This window comes from Saccostrea echinata, unplaced genomic scaffold (genome assembly GCF_033153115.1).
Source record: "Saccostrea echinata isolate AGI-Se365-2 ecotype Australia unplaced genomic scaffold, CSIRO_AGI_Sech_v1 ptg000086l, whole genome shotgun sequence".
Taxonomy (NCBI): domain Eukaryota; kingdom Metazoa; phylum Mollusca; class Bivalvia; order Ostreida; family Ostreidae; genus Saccostrea; species Saccostrea echinata.
Genome location: NW_026889835.1, coordinates 2,965,938 through 2,986,071, shown reverse-complemented (window position 1 = coordinate 2,986,071; position 20,134 = coordinate 2,965,938). Strand labels below are relative to the sequence as shown.

General features: G+C 35.1%; 1 protein-coding gene across 1 annotated transcript; it reads left to right on the top strand.

Moving 5' to 3' along the window:
- The first annotated feature begins 422 nt into the window (after positions 1-422).
- Positions 423-17,458, top strand: LOC133177065 (helicase with zinc finger domain 2-like). Its single transcript, XM_061312156.1, has 9 exons — positions 423-3,886; positions 6,009-6,097; positions 6,194-6,331; positions 8,678-8,815; positions 14,899-15,509; positions 15,620-15,844; positions 16,013-16,175; positions 16,606-16,773; positions 17,049-17,458. The coding sequence occupies exons 1-9, from the start codon at positions 423-425 to the stop codon at positions 17,354-17,356; spliced, it is 5,304 nt and encodes a 1,767-aa protein (XP_061168140.1). The 3' UTR covers positions 17,357-17,458.
- Positions 17,459-20,134: the final 2,676 nt, after the last annotated feature.

Genomic DNA, 20,134 nt, shown 5'->3' with positions numbered 1-20,134 from the left:
AAGAACATTATATACTGTTAACTACTTAAGTCATTAGAAAGTATGTCAATACTGAAATGCAAAAGATTTAATCATGGCGGCCGCCGATTTTGACCATGCTGCAGCATGTTTAATCATTGCGCACATTTAAACAATGGCAGGGCCGCAATGGTAAATCCCCTTGTAAAGAACCCTGTTATGTCAAAAACTTTAAGTAATAACATATACCAAGTGACAAACTAGAATCGACGAATATCACGAATTACTATTTATGAATAAATTATTTAGTGATTCTTACGACATGTACAATTTAAACTTAAATTAGAAATAATTTATTTATAGAAATCAAAAATCGCACAAACCCTTCAGTCAAACAGATGGGCCATGATCAATCAAGTACCCCAGCTATTTCAAGATGTAGTTCAATTGCGGAGTCATTAAACATGGATGCCGATAGTGAATCAACATTATCTGTACACAGTGTTGATGGTTTTACACAAATGGACAGCGAAATGATATCCTCTAGATTTGAGGAAAGTCTTAACCTGTATTCCAATGACAAAAAGAACTCTTCAATGCTACAGGAAGAAATTATGCTGTACGGGCTAGAACTTTCAAATGCAGACGATCTCCAAGAGGAGAAAGAAGGAAAAAGATTTTATGAAGAAATGATTCCAACAGAAACGCTAGAAACTGTTTTGAAAACTAATCCACATCAGTATAAACGGTGCAGATTTAATGTAGAAAATTCACACGAATCTGTTTGCAAGATTCTAAACGTACCGGATATAGATGGCCTTGAAGAAATTCAAATATCTGGAAGATCAAAAGCGGGAAAGAGCTTCAATGAAGATGTTGTATTGGTAGAAGTGTACAACTATGAAAAATACAGAGAAGAATATATTGCTAGGTACCAGAGGGATATTAACAGAAGCAATAGACTTCATAAAATATATGGAAAAGTGGTAGGCATTTTTAAAAGGAAAAGAGCAAACCACATCACAAATCCGGTTTTTGTCTGTGTCCTTGATGACACGTCCAATTTTCTTATGAGACCCCTGTGTAAAACAGTCCCAAAGCTTACCATTATTCATGATAATAAAAATCCGAATTTTATTCTTGTTCACAAGTACGATCCTCAGTTTTCCAGCATCAAATTTCACAATTGTTTCAAAATCGATCTTACAGAAATCAAGAACTACACCTTCTTGGTGGTTTTTATCAAATGGACCGATTTCCATCCTTATCCGTTAGCTGCCGTCATTAGAGTAATAAAAATCGAAGAAAATCAGTCCTCGGCTCTACACAATCTTCGATTTCAATACCAAGTCCCTAAATACTACCAGAAAGAAACTGTCACCGAGACAGAAGGAAAACTTGTTGAGTTTCAAGCAAACAAAATAACAAGTAACAAAGAAGATAGGATAGATTTGACTGCTTTGAAAGTTTTTACCATAGATCCTGCAAAGTCTAAAGATCTTGATGATGCAATTAGCATTGAAAGAAAGAAAGATGGAAATTTGCGTGTAGGGGTTCATATTGCCGATGTTGGAGCTGTTATAAATAAAGATGATGCAATAGATGTGGAAGCTCGAGAGAGAGCATGCACTTTTTATCCTGGACAAGGCATCAATCCCTACCACATGTTACCTGAACCATTCGCCACCAACTTGTGCAGTCTTCTACCTGAAACACCTAGACCCGCCATCACAGTTTTCTTTACGTTGCACAAAAAGAATAAAGATGAAATAAATATAATAAACGTTGAAGTATTGAAAACCATTGTTTTGTCATTTAAACAGTTAACTTACGAAGAAGTTCAAAAGATTATCGAGAAAAAAAGTCCACCTGGAGAACTAGACGAAGATATTTTACTGTTGTTCAAAATAGCAAAGATGTTACGTGCCATACGAATGCAAGATGCAATGTTCTCTTTTCCTATTGAAACAATGCTTAACGAAGTACAGAATGATATTCTTAAATCAAAAGAAGCACATTATTTAGTTGAAGAATTCATGATTCTAGCAAATAGATCTATTGCTGAATTTCTATGGAGGAAATTTCCGGACGTTATACCTGTGCGTTGTCAGGATGCTCCTTCCAAAGATATGGTTGAATCTTGGATTAATCAGAGCAGCCCAATTCTAAACATGGTGCTCCAATTGCAACACATTGACCCACTGAGAAACGACCAAGTTATAGGAATTCATCAAATTAAAAAACAAATTAGATACCCGCATGTTATGCCACTTCAAAAGTGGGTCTGGGAAAAACTTTCAGAATGCATAAAATGCAATGATATGGAAAAAGCGTCAAGGCTAATTTGCACAGACGAGCTGCACCCAATGCAATGTTTGATTCTAGAGGAATGGCTTTCTTTTCAAGAGACAGCTAAATACAGATGTACTGGAACTGCAGATGATAAAGAACTTTATCATTTTTCTCTGAAAATGAACTTGTACGTTCATTTCACATCACCTATACGAAGATATCCAGACCTAATTGTTAATCGATTGATTCATGCAGCTCTGGAAAATACCTACTGTCCATATACATCAGATGAAGTACATGATCTTTGCGAAGAATTTAACACTATAATGCATAGAGCAAAGCAGTTCCAAAAGCAGTGCCAAATTATGTTTTGGGGGTTTCAGCTGAAAAAAACACCACAAATATTGCATGGCTTTGTAAAAGACTTTTCAGAAAAATCTCTTTCAATAATAATTCCAGGATTAAGATTTCTACCCGTGCATTGCAAGGAGATCCCATTCAATTTACTTCATTTGAGCGAAAAACCGATTATTACAAGGAAAACAGATCCGAACAATGAACGCTTGGTATTAAAATGGTTGCAGAGATTATATGATATAACCGGAAAACCAGTCAGTAGAGAAGGATGGCTATCACCAGATGCCAAAGCAGCATTTTGCAAGCAAATAAATCCTCATACAAGAGCAAGATTTATTGGCCAAGAAACATGGAAAACTGTTTTAACAATGACTTTGGGTGAAAATCGATCAGATCTTAGAAGAATATTGACAGGGAGATATACTGAAGACACATTCGGTTTAGATGAAGATAAGCATAATTTTGTTGACACATGTACAGATACAGTTCTTGATCATTCTTCTGAAGTGGAAAGTGGAAATGTTATTAAACAAGGATGTGAGTACAGTATGTCTTTTTCCCGTGGACAAATCATGTGTATTCAGATATCAGCCGAACCAAAGGGAGGAATTTTCTCTCCATCATTTCAACTTTTTGATATGACAAGTAGCATAAAACATTGCCTTCAGCATACACGTGACCCGATAAAGTTTTTTTCCAAGTACTCAGTTTTAAAACCACAGAAAATATACGAAACTGCATCGAAATATTTGACCATTTGGTTACCCATCCTTGAAATGGAAGCAGTGGTATCAGCAGTTGACGAAAACTCTGTTACTATTAACAACATACCTGTTAGTTTTGATACAAGAAGATCGGGTCACTTTTTTCTTCCTGCTAGATTTTGTAATCAACGAGACATAGAATTTAGCAGAATGTCAGAGAAATTTATATTACAAGGAGAATCTGAACCTGATGAAAAAGAATGTGTAAACAGTGACTTTCTTTGTCTACGTTCCGAACACTTAGACCAAAGACCTGTTGAAACTAAGGACGCATCGTCAAAAGATCCACACGACAGAATTATTTGGATTCTCCATGGACAATTGACTAAGATGGAAAAGATTAAACAACAAGATCAAATACAAGACTCAGATGAAAGCCAACCACGGAGTAAAACCACTTATAGAGTGACCTTTAAGCTACATAGTGGCAGCAGTGATCCAAGTAAAGCAATGTTGTATGAGACGAGACCGTCACGATGTTCGGTGGAAATAATTCCAAAATCCGAAACAGATGTGTATGTGTTTTTTAAAATATCATTAGAGGTATAATTTATGTGTAAAAACGGAAGTTATACGGTAAACATATAAGCAAAAATACGTGTGTTGAATAATATACTTACATCCAGTGAATATTATCTCGTTTATTAGGTCACCTGAGTCACTCAGGTGACCTATTGCTATCTGTTTTTGTCCGTCGTCGTTCGTCGTCAATCGGTCGTAAACTTTGAACATTTTTAGCTTCTTCTCTGGGAACACTGATCCAATTTTAACCAATTTCGGCATATAGCATCTATGAGTATGGGTAAAGGGGAGTACAAATTGTTAAATTCATGGCCCCTGTCCCCCCTGGGACCTGAAGGACGGGGCTAAATCCTTCAAAATTAATACAATCTTTAAAAATCTTCTTCTTTACTCCTGGACATCATAGTCAAACTGTTGGCATGATTGTTATAAGCATTGATCCTTCTACCAAAATTATGAAATTCATGACCCCAGGGTCAGAGGTTCTGGTGCTAGGGCGGGGCTCTAATGATTATACAGTAAAAATGCATTAATTCTTTGAAAATCTTCTCTTCTCCTGGGTATTGAGCCGCTGAACTAAGTACATAGTTATGATAATGAGGAGTGCCTCTTCCAAAATTAAGAATTCAATGGCCCCGGGGTCAGGGGTTCCGTGGGAGGGTCTTATTTGATATTATATACTAAAAATAAATCAATGCTTTAAAAATCTTCTCCTCTGCACCTTGGTATCTACCAAGCAAACTAAATACTTAGTTATGATGAGAAAGGTGCCTCTTCCAAAATTGTGAATTTTATGGCCACTGGGTCAGGGGCTCTTGTGCTTGGGTTGGGCTCTATTGATTAATTATCCAAAAAGCATTAATGCCTTGAAAATCTTATCCTCTGTCCCTGGGTACTAAGCAAACAAACTAAATGCAATAATATCAGTAAATGTATTAAATATAACTATAAGTGTATGTGCCTTTTCTTTGCTCCTGGGTATCTAGGAGGCAAAGAGAGTCCATAAGTGTAATAAGTGATGCAAATGAGAATTACTCCCCTTTGCTAGATGTTGTTAATCAAGAAATCCTTGTATATAATCTAATTAACAGGTTAATTGATTGAATGAGAATACAAGAAAGAATTTTATATATATACAGAAACAAAATAAAAATGAATGTTTGGTTTAAATGAGCAAAGCATGCTTAAAGTAAGATTCCTGCCTGGAAAACAAAGTGAAAAATTGACATAAAGATTATCTATATATTTAGAAAAAGTTGTAATTTTCACGTTATGGCTACGCTATGGTGATCTGTTTGACAGTATGTGAGTAATTGTCTGTGGTAGAGTCATGGTTAATAAGAGACAAGATAAAGTTGTTTTATATTTTATCAAAATGAACAAAGAATCACAGCTAGAGAGCTAGGGTGACTTATTGTAATAAGTGACAAGTTGCAAATAGCCATGTTGTATACCAAAGTATGTGTGTACTGAATTGTAGCACTAGGCAAATGACAAAAACATTTCTGTATATATATAGAATACCTTACATAATAGGCAAATGCCCCTTGTATTTGTATATTTGCATTCATTATCATCCCAGTAAGACTTAGGAAAAACAAAGTATGATCCCAAGGAAATCACTCGGTTATAACAATAAGCTTACAATAAGCAAGGGTATTTTTACCAGATTTTTGAAATTCTTGGGCAACATTGCTTCGTCTATCAGTTAACTCTGTTTTATACTTCTATGGGCCCTTTCCAGTGTTGTATTATGCTCAGGTGACCGTAAAGGCTCTTGGGCCTCTTGTTTCTTACGAAAACAATTGCAGTGTATCAGTCAGTAATCGCCGTTAAGCTTACCACTTGTATTGATTTCTTGAGGAGTGTTTCTTCCATCAACGAAACGTACATTGACTTATATTTCAATAATACACTATTTAACCTACTTTAACCTACTTTAGATGATTATTTATATAGATATGAATATAAACAATAAAATGTCTTTTATGTATTCTATGTATTTTTTTCTGCAACAGCTGCAACATTAATTCCCATACTAACAAATAAAGAAAGTATTTTATTGTTTAAATGATTGATACAGAGTGCGAGATTTTCCGAATTTTACTTTTGTAGACGTACAGAATCTATACTTCAGTGCCTTGGACAATCAACTGATCTGGCGAAGAAGGTTGCATTATGTAATGGAAAATCCATTCATTTAAGTAAGGTTTTATTACGTTTTTGTTTCGTTTTTTTCCCCAGTATTTTACATTTTCAAAACGGTATCTTGGTCGTACATAAATTTTTCTTTATTGTAGATAAACGGTACTGTAATATAGCTCGTCAAATGACTATAGAAGTAAACCTTGAAAGCATTGTGCGAAACAACGAATTTCAGAAGAAGGCTATTCAGAATGCTTTGACTTCAACATTTAGCCTAATACATGGGCCTCCAGGTAGGTCAAATTTTTAAAGTAAAGAGAAATTGCGAAATGGGTATCTGGAATTCTTGTAAATGTTTTTTCTGTATTTATGTATTTTTATTGTAAAGAGTCACGAGTTAACCAATGAGGTGAACAAAAGCAGACATAATAAATATATAATTAATTATTTAGGTTTTCTTTTTCATTTACACTCTTCACTATATTCTGTAACTTTCACATGGTCTTCAACAAGAAAAAAAAGTGCTTGGGTTTTTGGCTTCTCCAAGTCCTTTCTCATACTTCAAATATTCTATTCATTCCTAAGGATCTACTTAAGAAATGAATTTAATTTTTGAAGATTTATGAGGACATGAACTACGACGCTTCCCGCCGGCATATTTCATGAAGCGCTTCATGATAAATATGCCGGCGTGAAGCGTTGTAGTTCATCTACCTCATGAATTTATAAAAATTAAATTAATTTCTTATATTAACATTATTTTTCTGATGAGTTGCCACATATTACGCCATTCAACTGTCATTTTTAAAGCAAATATCAGTTCGCACTATAGATTTGACGTCAAGCAGGATATTATGACGTAACAATGGAGATATTCATGATCATTCATGGTAGTTCATGAGAAAATGAACGGTTTTTTAATTTGTAAAGAATCAAAGGGAAATTTATTGGAAATGTAAATATTGAAAAATATTTTTCATATAAGCACAAAATACGTTTATGACAGCTTAGTCTGGCTTCCTTTAAACAAAATCAACTTTCTACACTGTTAAGCCTTATTACCATGCTCAGAAGATTGGAGACTTAGCCTATCTTTTTTTGGAAATATTACTTCATTGATATACAATTAAAAAATAATGTTGAAACCCTCTCTAGTGTGTGGTAATTATCGAACCATTTAAAAAAATAGATGAAAACATACTTTAGGATAGAAAACCATTAATTTCCAGTGTCATCATAAGATTTCTTATTGTGTGTTTAGCAATCCAGTATACTCTTACTCGCATAAAGACCTTTATACTTTGATCATAAACATTGTAGGCAACTAGGACATAAAAACATTGGGAGGATAATATTTATTATTAAACTTAAGACAGTTCCACCCTCGCAATTTTAATTTTTCAAAGTAGAGTAACTGCATAAATTTCCCTTTCTTTTAGTTTAATATAATTAATAATCACAGCAAATATATAGACTGCCACATTTTTAAGATGTTGAAAATGCATAAACAGGAGTACATGTAAACAAGTTTGGAAAATGCACATGATCGGTAATCTCTATCCCTTTCAACAAAAAATCTAAATATTTTGAGTAAGATTTTAACTTAAGAACCCCTTACGAAAATCTTTCACGAAAATATTCGTAATAAATTGAACTTAAAAATTTTACTTTCAAGATTAAGATGTCCCTAGCAACGATCTCCATATGCTTTATGATCTTTATAATCCAGTTTATGAATGGGATAAAAATGAAAATAAATTTGAATTTCTCCAAACTGGAAAGCAAAACAGAAGTCATTCGCCTCAAATATTGAGTGTAATCAAGATTATTGGGAATCTGTAAGTACTTTGCAGAAGGTTTCAATTAATTTATAGATGGATACTGTAAATACTATTTGCAGGGTGTGTAAAATAGTTCAAATAATTATACTTATGTTTTTTTATCTGATAAAGTTTACATTATATAAGATATATAATTACAAGAGGGTTAGAACTCTCGTAAAGTTACAACAAATTTTATCTCTTAAGATTTTTTTTTTATCAAAATGAACAAATTCTTATGTTTCTCTTACAATGAAATTTAATAAGATTTTTTGTGAAAAGGGCCACGAAATGGCTAAAAATGTGTGAAAACTGGTTCAAATGACTCTGACACAAGATAGACATATAAAACAGGAAATATATGAATGAATAAAACTAAGAAAGAGTTCTTGTCCTTTGTAGCATTTTTTAAAAGAATAATGCAAAATTATAAATTTTCGATGTTTGAAGGAAAAAATATTTTTTTGTGGGGATTTGAATTTGTGGATGGAAACGTTTTGTGTATGAAATTTTGCATTTCGTGGTGGACATGAATTTGTGGGTCTCTTCATACCTCGAAAACAATGAAAATTACCCACCCACCCCTCCAAATAATTAGTGATTTCACAGTAGATGAATGGAATAATTGTAGAAATTGTAGCTTTTTTAAACTTCACATACTAAACCATATTTTTTCTTACCTATAAAAAACATTCCAGTGAAAGATATCTTTCTGCTGGGTACAAGGATTAGTTAATGGAAGCTTTTTCAAAGGCCTATAACGTCACGTGAGGATACCTTAATAGCATTCATCCTCGAAAATCAAATTTCCATTTGCAGGTACTGGAAAAACCCACACTGGTATAAAGTTGGTATACCTTTTTAACAAAATTAACATCCAGATGCTTCAGGAAGGCCATGAAAGAATGCAAGTTGTTTTTTGTGGACCAAACAATAAATCTGTAGATCTTGTAGCCAGTAAGTATTAAGTGTTGTTATGAAAAAAATATGAAAGAAATGTGTTCAGGTAACTTTTAAGGTTTAAACTTTTTTTTTCAAAAGTAACATCATGAAAAAGGTGAAGATAACGAACAGCGATCAATCTGAAAAAAAAAATACAAACAGTAGAAACCAATGAGCAGGGCATAAAACGCGGATCATGGAAATGTCAGAGGTAGAACCAGGTACCTAAGAGATGTAAGCATCTCCTGTTGACCAGTAACACCCGCCGTGAGCCCTATGTATTGATCAAAGAGATAGTATACGGTCGTCAAAACTTTATAGCACAAAAAAAAAAGCCTAACGATATGTATAAAATGTCAAAACCCAATAATAGGTTATATTTATTTTCAGGGTAATTATAACGACCATAGAATTTACGAAAAGCTGACTTTAAATGAGGTTATAAAAACCCTGTAACATCAACTTATCTGTTTGTAACCTGCCTCCGTTTAAAAATTGATCTTTATCAGAGCATGCTCATGAGTATCGTAAAAGTTGGGAGACATAAACTTTTGCGGAAAGCACTGACTTTTACAATCGACGGCTTACTTTTACACTAGGATAGTATATGGAAGCTCTTTTACGATATAAATATTAAGCATAACAGTTAATTAAGCGATTATAATGGACCATTTCAAAGCACATATTACGTTGTCGAGGGAGGGAACGGCAACCAACCTCAACCTCCTCCCTTTCCATATTTTCCAACTCTTGCTTAGTTTTCCTTCTGGAATGTTTTTTCTTCGTTATTTGATTCCTAAAGAAAATGAGATTGAAACCCTCACGAATGAATCATTTAAGCTATGTTATTTTGTCTCCCATCATCTCTTGCGTTGACTGCATACCAGTTAATCTTGTAAGTGCCCCAAACACCATTAGGGTTTTCTTATCTATTATCAATTTTGTAACTCCGTACATAAAGCAGATTTAAATGTCAAAGTAAACCGTCGACTGTAAAAGTCAGTGTTTTTCGCAAATTACTACATAAATAGGAAAGTTTGACAATGACGATGGAAAACTTAAATCATCTCGTTTATCTCACAGTTATTTGTAAGTTGGCCTTTTATACTCTATAATCAGTAAAACATCCAAATTTGAAACAAATGTGACAGACTCTGTGATGTCTTTTATTTCGAGCTCTCGGGGATATATTTAGTCGACATATAAATGGATAAAACGTCGTCGATATCTATCGGAATGTCGAGTTGAAAGCCACAGCAAATGTTTCCTTCTCATGTAGAAGTTTTATATCAATTCTGCTTCTAAGGAACATAAGCGCAGATAAGCTTGTAAAGGAGCACAATTAGTCCCCATTAGAATTCCAACAGTTTGTTGGAAAAACTGGTCTCCAAAGACTACATAGATGTTGTCAATGAGGAACTCCAACATCCTTTTAATATCAACAGTGCTAAACTATTTTCCTAATTTGGTTACATTAAAAAAATGGATTTTTTTAAAACTCCTTTTTTTGAACTTCTAACCTCCAAATTTTATGAGGATAATGATGAAAATTAAGACAACTGTGAATTTGTTTTGTTAATAAGTTACTTAATACTTCATTTAATGATTTAAGATCTCGGGCAATAAGAAATAGTGAACGCGAACTAGGAATAATCGCAATAGCAGTATGCATTTACTGAAGATGGATTTCTGCCATCTTTCAGCTCGGCACTTTTATGCATGCCTATCGTTTTATGACAGTTCTGTCCATGGCATTCTCCTGTCGGTTCCGATCGTCATCAGATGCTCTCCAACCTTCACCGGATGTTTCGATCCTAAACCATGACATCCTCCAGAAGGTGGGTCAGCAGTGGTGACCAATCCACTACTCAATGGACCCTTACCTCCAGTACAGATCATCTCGATGGTGCTATATCTAGCTGGATGACCTCTCTGCTGCTTCTTCCAGTGTTCTTATTGCTATCTTGCATGCTTCTCCTGATACTCCTTATCGTGCAAGCAGCTTTCACGCCGATTGCTCTTGGAATCCTCTGCAGCTGATCTCTATCGGAAACAGCCAGACGCTCCATCCTCTTTTCTTGCAGTCTACCATGAGCTCTGCATATTTAAGCTTAAGGATCTTCCTTTCATGTTCCTCCTCACAATTTCTTTTCCCATGGCAAAATCAGCTCTATTGTGACTAACGTTTTCGACTGCTGGGACACTAAAACTGCGTCTGGTTATAGGTTAGTTTCCACGATATCAGAGAAAACTAACTTCCTGCCTGGATCCGCTCTGAGTTCCAAGTCATGCCCTCTATCCAGCATTGATGTCCGCCTTGCTGCTCTTGTGTCAGCCGTTGCTTCACCCTGTCTCACAAACTTTATCTGTCTTTGTTTCATGTCTGTTGGTCGTTTCCTTGTCCTCTCCACCTCCAGCACATCAGTCAACTCCGGCAGGACTTTGTCGTGTCGCCATCTTTATCTCCCCTGAGTCAACGCTACTTGACATCCTGATAGAATATGCGCCATGGTCCCTCTTTTACCACACAGTTTGCAGTTTGGGTCTTCTCTTAGTCCCCACTGTTGCAAGTTTACAGGAGAAGGGACTGTGTCATACACTGACCTCAGCAGGAACGAGATTCTAAACTGATCGGTTTTTCACAGTTTTGCCCATGTTAATTCCCGCTCCGGTAAGTTCCATTTCATCCAGGTCCTCTGTTTTCCGAGTTCTTTGGTTCTTGCTTTCCATTGATCTTCCTCAGTGCGCCGTACCTTAGCCTAAACCATGGTGCGCCTCTCTGCTGCTGATGCCTTTTACCACTGCTGAAAATTTGACATTCCTTTGCCCTGTCGCCCAGTGTTTCTGTTTCCAATGATGTCTCGTAAGTATAACATACTATCTGCTTGGTCCACTGATGTTTTGTTGACCACCCTCTTCCTGTTCTTGTCTGGGTCCCTGTTCTTCTTGCGATCCTGTCGTCTACTGAGTCCCGTAATGTCATTATGGATCTAATGCTGGTAAATCCATTCCTTATATTTTCCAGGTAATCCGCTGCTATCAACTATTTAAGCTTAAAAAAGGAGTTTCTTCTTTGTGTAATCGATGATATCTGTCTGTGATGGAATCATTAAACCACTTTCCCGAGCAATTAATTGGCTTTCCTATTATTGATGGGATCTCCTCTCCTTGAATTTGCATCTTGACTAGTCTGTTTACACGCCCCTTCCTCAATACGAGATATCTGGATTTCCTTGGCTTGAACTTCATGCGTGTCCCGGAAACACTATCTTTCAAAGCTGATGGGACCCATCTTGCCTGTATATGAGTCGTTACGTCACTTTGAGATCATCCATAAAGCTTCTGACTGGTGGCTGATAAATCCCAAGTTCATCCTTGGCCCTCTTGTCTCTCTTCCTGCAGTTTTGATCACCATCCTTATACCCATTACAAACAGGATAGAAGAAATTGTACATCCTATGACTATCCCTTTCTCTACTCTTTGCCAGGATGTGGTGTAGTCATCGACAGTGAACCGGATCTGCATTCCTCCGACGTAGGCCATAAAAATCCCCTGAACCTTCTCTGATACAGCTGTATTTGGTAAAGCTCCATCGCCGACTCAATAAGCTTGTGGAGCATTGATCCATAAGCATTGACAGGTCTAACAACTGCTGCAAAGTTTTTCTCGCCTTCTTTGGCCTCCTTGATGAGCTGGTTTATGACATTTGTGTGTTCTACGTATCCGGAGTACCTGTCTTTTGTATAGATGTATCTATGTATATGTTGTCCGCCATGTACCCTGATATCCGTTTTGCTAGCACTGACATAAATATTTTCACCTCCACATTTAGCAAAGATATTGTTTTAAACTGGTTGATTGTCTTAGAGTTCTTCTCTTTCGGTACAACACACTCTTCTGCCTCCTTCCAGCATCCTGGTTTTGGCTCTTTCCTGCAGATTACTCGGAAAAGTTGCCACATTTCTAAGTAACATTGGCACCTCTTGTACAATGTATATAGTATCATACTGGTGCGGGAGCTGAACCTGATCTTGCTTTCTTGACCACTTCCTCCAATTCCTTCCATGTAGGCTCCTTCACATCTATCATAATGTGTGGTGGATCCACTTTCACCGCACGTTGGCATTAACCCAGTGGTTCTTCTCTCAGTGGGCCAGAGTGTGTTTCATGTAAACACCCCCAAGCTTCTTCCTTTGAACAGTGAAGTATTCCTCTTCTTTCTACACCTAGCAGCTCCTGTGTAAACTCAAATGGATTCTTAACAAATCTTGCCTTGCTCATCTCTCTTTTCGTCTTCTTCTGCCTTCGGTTGCTCCGCTCTCCGTTACCTTGAAAGCTCTGACCTGAAGTCGTCCGTCAGCTGCGCCATTCCTACCTTTTCCCGAGTCCGTCGCTCTTCTAATCTGTTTATGCAGCTCTTATAGTGTTTGTAGACATTCTCTAATCCTTCGCTACCGCCTATTTGGGGTCTGATCTTTGTGCTCATTTATCGATTTTCCTTTATCCGTCCCAAACTAAGTTCTTCTAGAAGTAGAAAAACAGTGTTCATTATTTAAATCATAACGAGAAATACGCTACATGCGGTACTAAATAATGAAAATCGTAACCTCTGTTGGTTCAGGCCCTTAGGGATAAGAAAAAATTGATCATCAGCTGAAAACAGTTGATGGTTTGACAATCCCTACAAAGATCTTTGTATGGAAATACTCACGTGATACTCTGGTTATATATATATGCTATAGGTCATTGGACTTTGTGGCTAATAAGTAAAATATCTGAAACATCGTTTCTACACATGTTCTGATTTTAAGCTAAATGATGAACAAAAACAATCATTCTTATTTTTTTTATTTTAAGCATTACTAGTATTCTCATATTTGTAACAGAATAGTATTCAACTTTTTGACCCACTAATTCGATACACAAATGGTATGATCGTACAAATTAATGAAAAATAAATAAATGGATATTGATTGAAAACAGAATGTCTCCAATTATATATAATTATGTACATACTATAACTCCAACCAACCGACCTCCTCCCCCTACATTAAAAAAAAAGTACGATTTAAAGAAAAATACTTATATAATATAATTGTATCGGTATCTACAAGTTGTAAGTATTAAACCTTTATATTTTTATATATTACTTTATATTTTACACATGCACTGAAGAGCAGAGGAAATTCTGGTCGATACCATCGAACTACTTACTATCTTAAAAAGTAAATTTGCCCTGATTTTTGATAGTTGATCGAATTACCGGTAAGTTTTTGAATTTAGAAAGAAACTTTAGAATAGTAAAATACTTTTAGGGGGTGCCTTTAAATTCTCCAACAATACATGTACATCAATTAAATGATTACGATTGATGTTTGAATCACAGTGCCAACATAGTTCTAAGAGACGTGATTCTGAATTAAAGGCATATATTTGATTAATTTTTATGTATCTAAATAATATTTTTTAAAAATGCAACTAGCAATTATACAGTTACATGGAAGTGTGAAAACATATGGTTTGTCTTTGTTCCTTCATGCGTAAAGTCCAGCAAGGGTCTCGGAGATAATTGATAATGCAATGTGAATTAAGCAAGCCAGTGTGCCCTATTGAGAGATAATTAAATGCTATGCATTAAAAATTGAAAGATGATATATTTGTTTGATTAAAGTTTCAGTTAGAGAGAATTTATGTTCTGATTTTCTGATTATCACAGATCTTACTGTGTCGCAAAATCTTTTACTGTGTCGCACGCATAAAATTTGGATCGTTAATATTTCGGGGGAAATTTTACTGAGTCGGGGCCGACACAGTAAAATAGCTCATTGAGAACCCTGGAATACATTTAACCAGAGATCTCAAATGGAATATGAGGCGACTCAGTAGCAAAATACTGTAAAAAACATTTATAAACAAACATTTAAATTGACACATTTTGACTTTATTATATTGAACAATATATATGATAGATCGGGTTTCCCAGTTACCAAAATTTGAAGTCCAGTCATAACCCTACTCTGACTTACTTTTTACGATAAATCTTTTTATTCATTTGTTAGCATGAGCCAATTAGTGTATGCCATTTTTTTTAAATTAGAGTGGATGCTTAAAAAATACAAAAAGGATTGTCCCGATATTATCCGACTGTATGGTAACTCTTTAGAAAACAAAGTCTTCCCAACACCTGGTAAATTCTTTTCCAAAAGGACATCCACAAAGGAATCAAGACCTGACCCAGAGCTGGAAGATATATCTTTGCATAATCTGATACGATTAAACGATAAACCATTATCTGATGAAATACATAGATATGACGAAATATTTCGTAAATATACCAAAGGAGAATATGAACCAACATTGGAGGATTTGAAGATGTACAGACACTTAATAAATGAGGCAACACAAAGAGAAATTAAACAACATCAAGTTGTTTTCTGTACAACCGCAGTTGCAATAAGCCCAAGATTTATAAAAGCACTCACTGGAAACATCCAACAGTTAATAATAGACGAAGCAGGAATGTGTACTGAGCCAGAGAGTATTGCAGCCATCATTGCTACCAAAGCAAAGCAGGTGGTGCTAATTGGAGACCACAAACAACTACGACCTGTGTTAAAGTCCAATTATGCAGCAGAGCTGGGTCTCGAAAAATCTTTATTTGAAAGATACTCTGACAGAGCAACCATGCTTCGAATTCAGTATCGTATGGTAAGTGCATGTGGCGTTTAGGAAAAAGTTTGGTCAAATTAATCTGGAATTAATCTTAATTTCTTGACAAATTGTCCTCTTAATATACATATATACTACTATTTTTGTAGCACCCAGGGATATGCGAGTTTCCTTCGAATGAATTTTATGATGGACGACTTCAAACGATGTCTTCTCCAAAGTGGGACATTCCAAACCCTTTAAAAATTTGGGTTAACAGAGACAAGATACCTATTGTGTTTTGTCACATAGAAGGAGAGGAGGAATTTCTGACTGTGTCTACCGAGGAAGGAAATGAACAATCTTGCAGCAATAAACGAGAGATAGACAAAGTCGTGAGTAAAACTAAAATTGGGGAAATAAATACCATACATGTTGTGATCTTTAATTATAAGCAAAGAGGTAATATCAAAAGAGAAGTTATTGGAAAAGATTTTTTTAAAAAAACTTGTTTCTCTCCATTGAGGCTGTTTATCGTACACTTATATTGATTGAATTTTCAGGTGGAAGTGTTAAAACATTTGCTTTATCACGAGAAGCTAGACCTTACTGACAAAGAGAACTTGAATATAATGTCCCAGTACAATGCTCAGTGTCATCAGATAAGATCAGCTTTGTCTAGTATAGCAAAGGAGGTCAATGTCAACACAGTTGTGGCTAGTCAGGGTATGTATAGAAATGAGATCTCTACATTTCCTTATCAGTCGTCCGCGTGGCACAGTGGTAAGAGAGACTGCTCTAGAGTCGCAGAGTAAGGAGTTGATCCTTATGTCGCGGGTTCGAATCCACTGCGGGACCTGGAGATCAGTCCTTCGGATGAGACTGTATAAACCGAGGTCCCGTGTCGTAGTAGGTGTTGGAACGAAAAAGATCCCTCACTGCTCAATTCCCTGAGTGCCGAGCACAGGTATAAATTTGCAGTCCTCCACCGGCAAGTGGTGGCGTCTCCATATGAGTGAATATTTCTCGAGAGGGACGTAAAACAACATACAAACAAACATTTCCTTATCTGAAGTACCATGCATACAGATAAGGTACTACAGTAAATATATCTTGTATTTTGGATAATGTCTAAACGAAGTCTTTATTTCCTCAGGTGGAGAATGGAACTATGTTATATTCAGTACAGTTCGATCTTTGCCACGATATCGTATTGAAGATAACCCAACTCTGGGGTGGTGCAAGAAGAGTCTTGGTTTCATTTCTGACGAGCATCAAATAAATGTTGCACTTACCAGGGCAAGAAGGGGATTAATTATAATAGGTTTGTGAATTTAGGCAACAACTGTTACAGTACAATGATCTTTATTAATATACCAGTAACAATATTATCAAACACATGCAAAATTAGTCATTCACTAAGCACTACAGTAAAACCTGCTTCTGTGAAATGCAAGTACACGGTATTTCAATCCATTTATTGCCTAACTGTAAAAAGCAAACCCACATGGTATTCGATCAAAAATCTTCCACTGCCAAGTATAATATTAATTACAATATTCACCAAAATATCTATATTTTCTCTTACTTTTATTGCAGGAAATAAATATCTCCTGTCTTGTGATTCGGTGTGGAAGAATCTCATCGATCATTATGCTAGCTTGGGCTGTGTGGTCGATGAAACTGAGGTATTTCCCCGAGTTTCACGGGATCACAGATGCACGGGTCAAGGATTTAGAAAAGTTACCGAAAAACAAGGATTTTACAGAAATTCTTCTCCACTGAAGAGGAGAACAATCAAGAAGCGAACCTGTACTCAAAGTGAAGAAGATTTCTATAAAGGAACAGATCGAGAAGAGGAAATGCACCTACGACAAATACAACAAGAATACCTTTTATATTCTTGAAATGAGCTTTAGAAATGTCTTGGAATTTAATTAAAGAAATGACTTGTTTAGTGCAAGTAAAACAGAAAACGACATATAGGTAAAACACAGAAAGAGATTTTATTTGAGATATAAATAACCATCTTTGCGTTTGCAATATCTCCAACAATTTTGAGGTCTGTGTGAAATGTGTGTATTTGGTACTAATATACAGAAAAAAATCAACATAACCCGACACACAAATGGAAGGAAAATAAATATCTAAAGGTAGAGACACTGCTCTGCGCCTGAGAAATGTGTGTAAATTGATGTATTTCAAAAAGCGTGCGTTTGTCCAGATATGACCATAGATTAAAACTGAAATTTAGTTGTAAAAACGAGCAAAGTAATTACCAACAGTGCAATGACTATTTAATAAAGACTTGCGATAAATCACCAGATATCGGTCGCTTCTTCTCCCAGTCTGAAACCCAACCAAAATACTTTAGCAAAACAGGATATCTTTGTACAAATATGATTTTTTTTCTAATTTCATCATGATATTCACATTGGCTTAAATTTCCCACCCCCTATTTTTTGACATGGAAAAGCTGGTTTACTGAAAGAAAAGACTTTAATTGTGTATAGTTTGGATAGTTTCATAAATGATTTGTACATGCAGGTTCAAAGGATTAGATAAATTTCATCTATGATATTTTTACATTTTGAGTTGAAAGCCTATTGAATACCTGAAGGTGCAAGTGATATTGAGAGAAATTAAAACATTCATATTAAAAAGATTTGTCCCTGGCATACATGATGATATTAATTGTTTGTGATTGGTTTTTGATATACCATTACTTGACAATAGAGAGAAATAAGCTTCAAATGTAATATTCCTTATGATGAATTATTATCTATTATTTACATTCTTAAAAATTTTTATAAAACAATAAAAAAAAATCAACTTGCTTCAGTACAAGTAAAGATAATTTTTGCATAAATGACATCCCAGAAAAGGGTGTTAAATATATGTATAAAAAGAATGCTGGTATTTGGGTGAGAAATAAAAGATTATTGCAGATAAATACTGATTTAATTTGTTAGGGGTTGAATTACTAGTATAAAATACGATTTAGATAAACTCCAGGACAAATTGTACGTCTTACCCAATGGATTTCTGAGAAAGCTCTAACTTTGTGGTGCTCGGGGCTGTCTCGAACAGTTTTCTCCATATCGCCATATCAAAATAAAAGAAATGAAATATTTGCAAAGAAAATAATATTATCTTAATGACGAAGGCTGCGTTGAAAGAGTTACAGAACATACTAGTTAGTTTGAGAATATCTCTTGTTGATGAGATATATGTTCTAAATATTTCCGTTAAAATAAAAACCTCCAACATTTTTAATCGATAATTTTTGCTGTCGACTGAAAATAATCTCAATGATGCATCTGACATTAAAATGGGCGAAAATATTCCAGGTATCGATTCAATATTTATTGAAAACTTTAATACAAAAGCATGTTTTCAGCGTTTTTTTATTCAAATATAATGCAAAAATTCTGTAGAAACACTCCTGTGAAAATTAGCAGTACCAGTACTTTTATGCAATGACAGTGGCATTGTATAAAATATTTCCTCTAGTTATTGCTATATTTATTAAATGAAATGTACTGAACAAAGCTTGAAAGGATAAAAATCATGGTTCCCCTATAAAAAACAAAATCGAGATGAACAGATACAAATATACATGGGTGTCACTAACAGAGAACCTAAAAACATCAATGTCGACGCATATTTTTTTTTTTTTTTTTTTTTTTTTGGTCAATACACATTCCCGGTCATTATGTTTTGCGGTACATTTATGTATTTCTCTGTAATGTTAACGTGTATTTAATTCTGTATAAATTTTTCAGAGAGTTAGGGGTTAAATTGTAATATATTTAAAAGAAAACACACATTATTATAGTATTCCCTTGACACTACCTCCGCCTGGCAGTTAAAAGGTCATGTAAGTTCTACAAAATCAGATATTTGAATTTATATGCAGTGAATAATTTTTAAAGAAAAAAGAAGTAAAAAAAAAAGAAAAGTTGACTAATAGAGGATGTGCTCATCAATATTAATAAAAATATATTTCTTGACAGTTGAGCTGATCACGCCATTCATTTTATATAGAGTGTAGTATCGTACCTGCATTTGTAAAGGGCTAAATGATTCCCCCACATTATGTGCTGAACAATCGAAGATAACACCATCAGTCTATAGAACATCTAACATTGAAGAATCGTACACGGTAACCCATCATCGGATTATACAATTCAATTTTTAAAATATACGATGAAATAGCAGAAAGACTTTTCTTTCTTGCATAAACATTTCTGCATTCAGGTATATTCCATTTAACTGTGTTTTATTATGTCGCTCACCTTTCAAAATTGTATAATTGCATGTTAATAATTAATGCGTCGATCGCCATGTGAATATGAAGATCTTTGAAGATCTAAACTCCTGAAAGGCCAATACCTAAATAAGTTTTTATGTTGATTTTTAGCTCTACTGGTCAGAGACCAGAAGAGCTAAGGTGTCCGTCGTCCGTCCGTCTGTCTGTAAACAATTTTTCAAAACGCTACTCCTCCTACAGTTTTGGTTTAATTTCAATATAACTTGGCACACAAGTAGACTACACTAAAATACATTATTTAGTGCATCGGTTTTTGATTTTGATGAACGGTGTTGCCATGGTTACTAAAAATAGAAATTTCTGTGAAAATCCTTTAAAACGCTACTCCTCCAACAGTTTTGGTCTGATTTCA

Excerpts from the sequence above, each read along its gene's own strand:
- LOC133177065 (XM_061312156.1), top strand. The coding sequence starts at position 423 with ATGGATGCCGATAGTGAATCAACATTATCTGTACACAGTGTTGATGGT. Across the intron at positions 6,332-8,677 it reads CCTAATACATGGGCCTCCAG|GTACTGGAAAAACCCACACT; the intron begins GTAGGTCAAATT and ends TTCCATTTGCAG. Across the intron at positions 8,816-14,898 it reads ATCTGTAGATCTTGTAGCCA|AGTGGATGCTTAAAAAATAC; the intron begins GTAAGTATTAAG and ends TTTTTAAATTAG.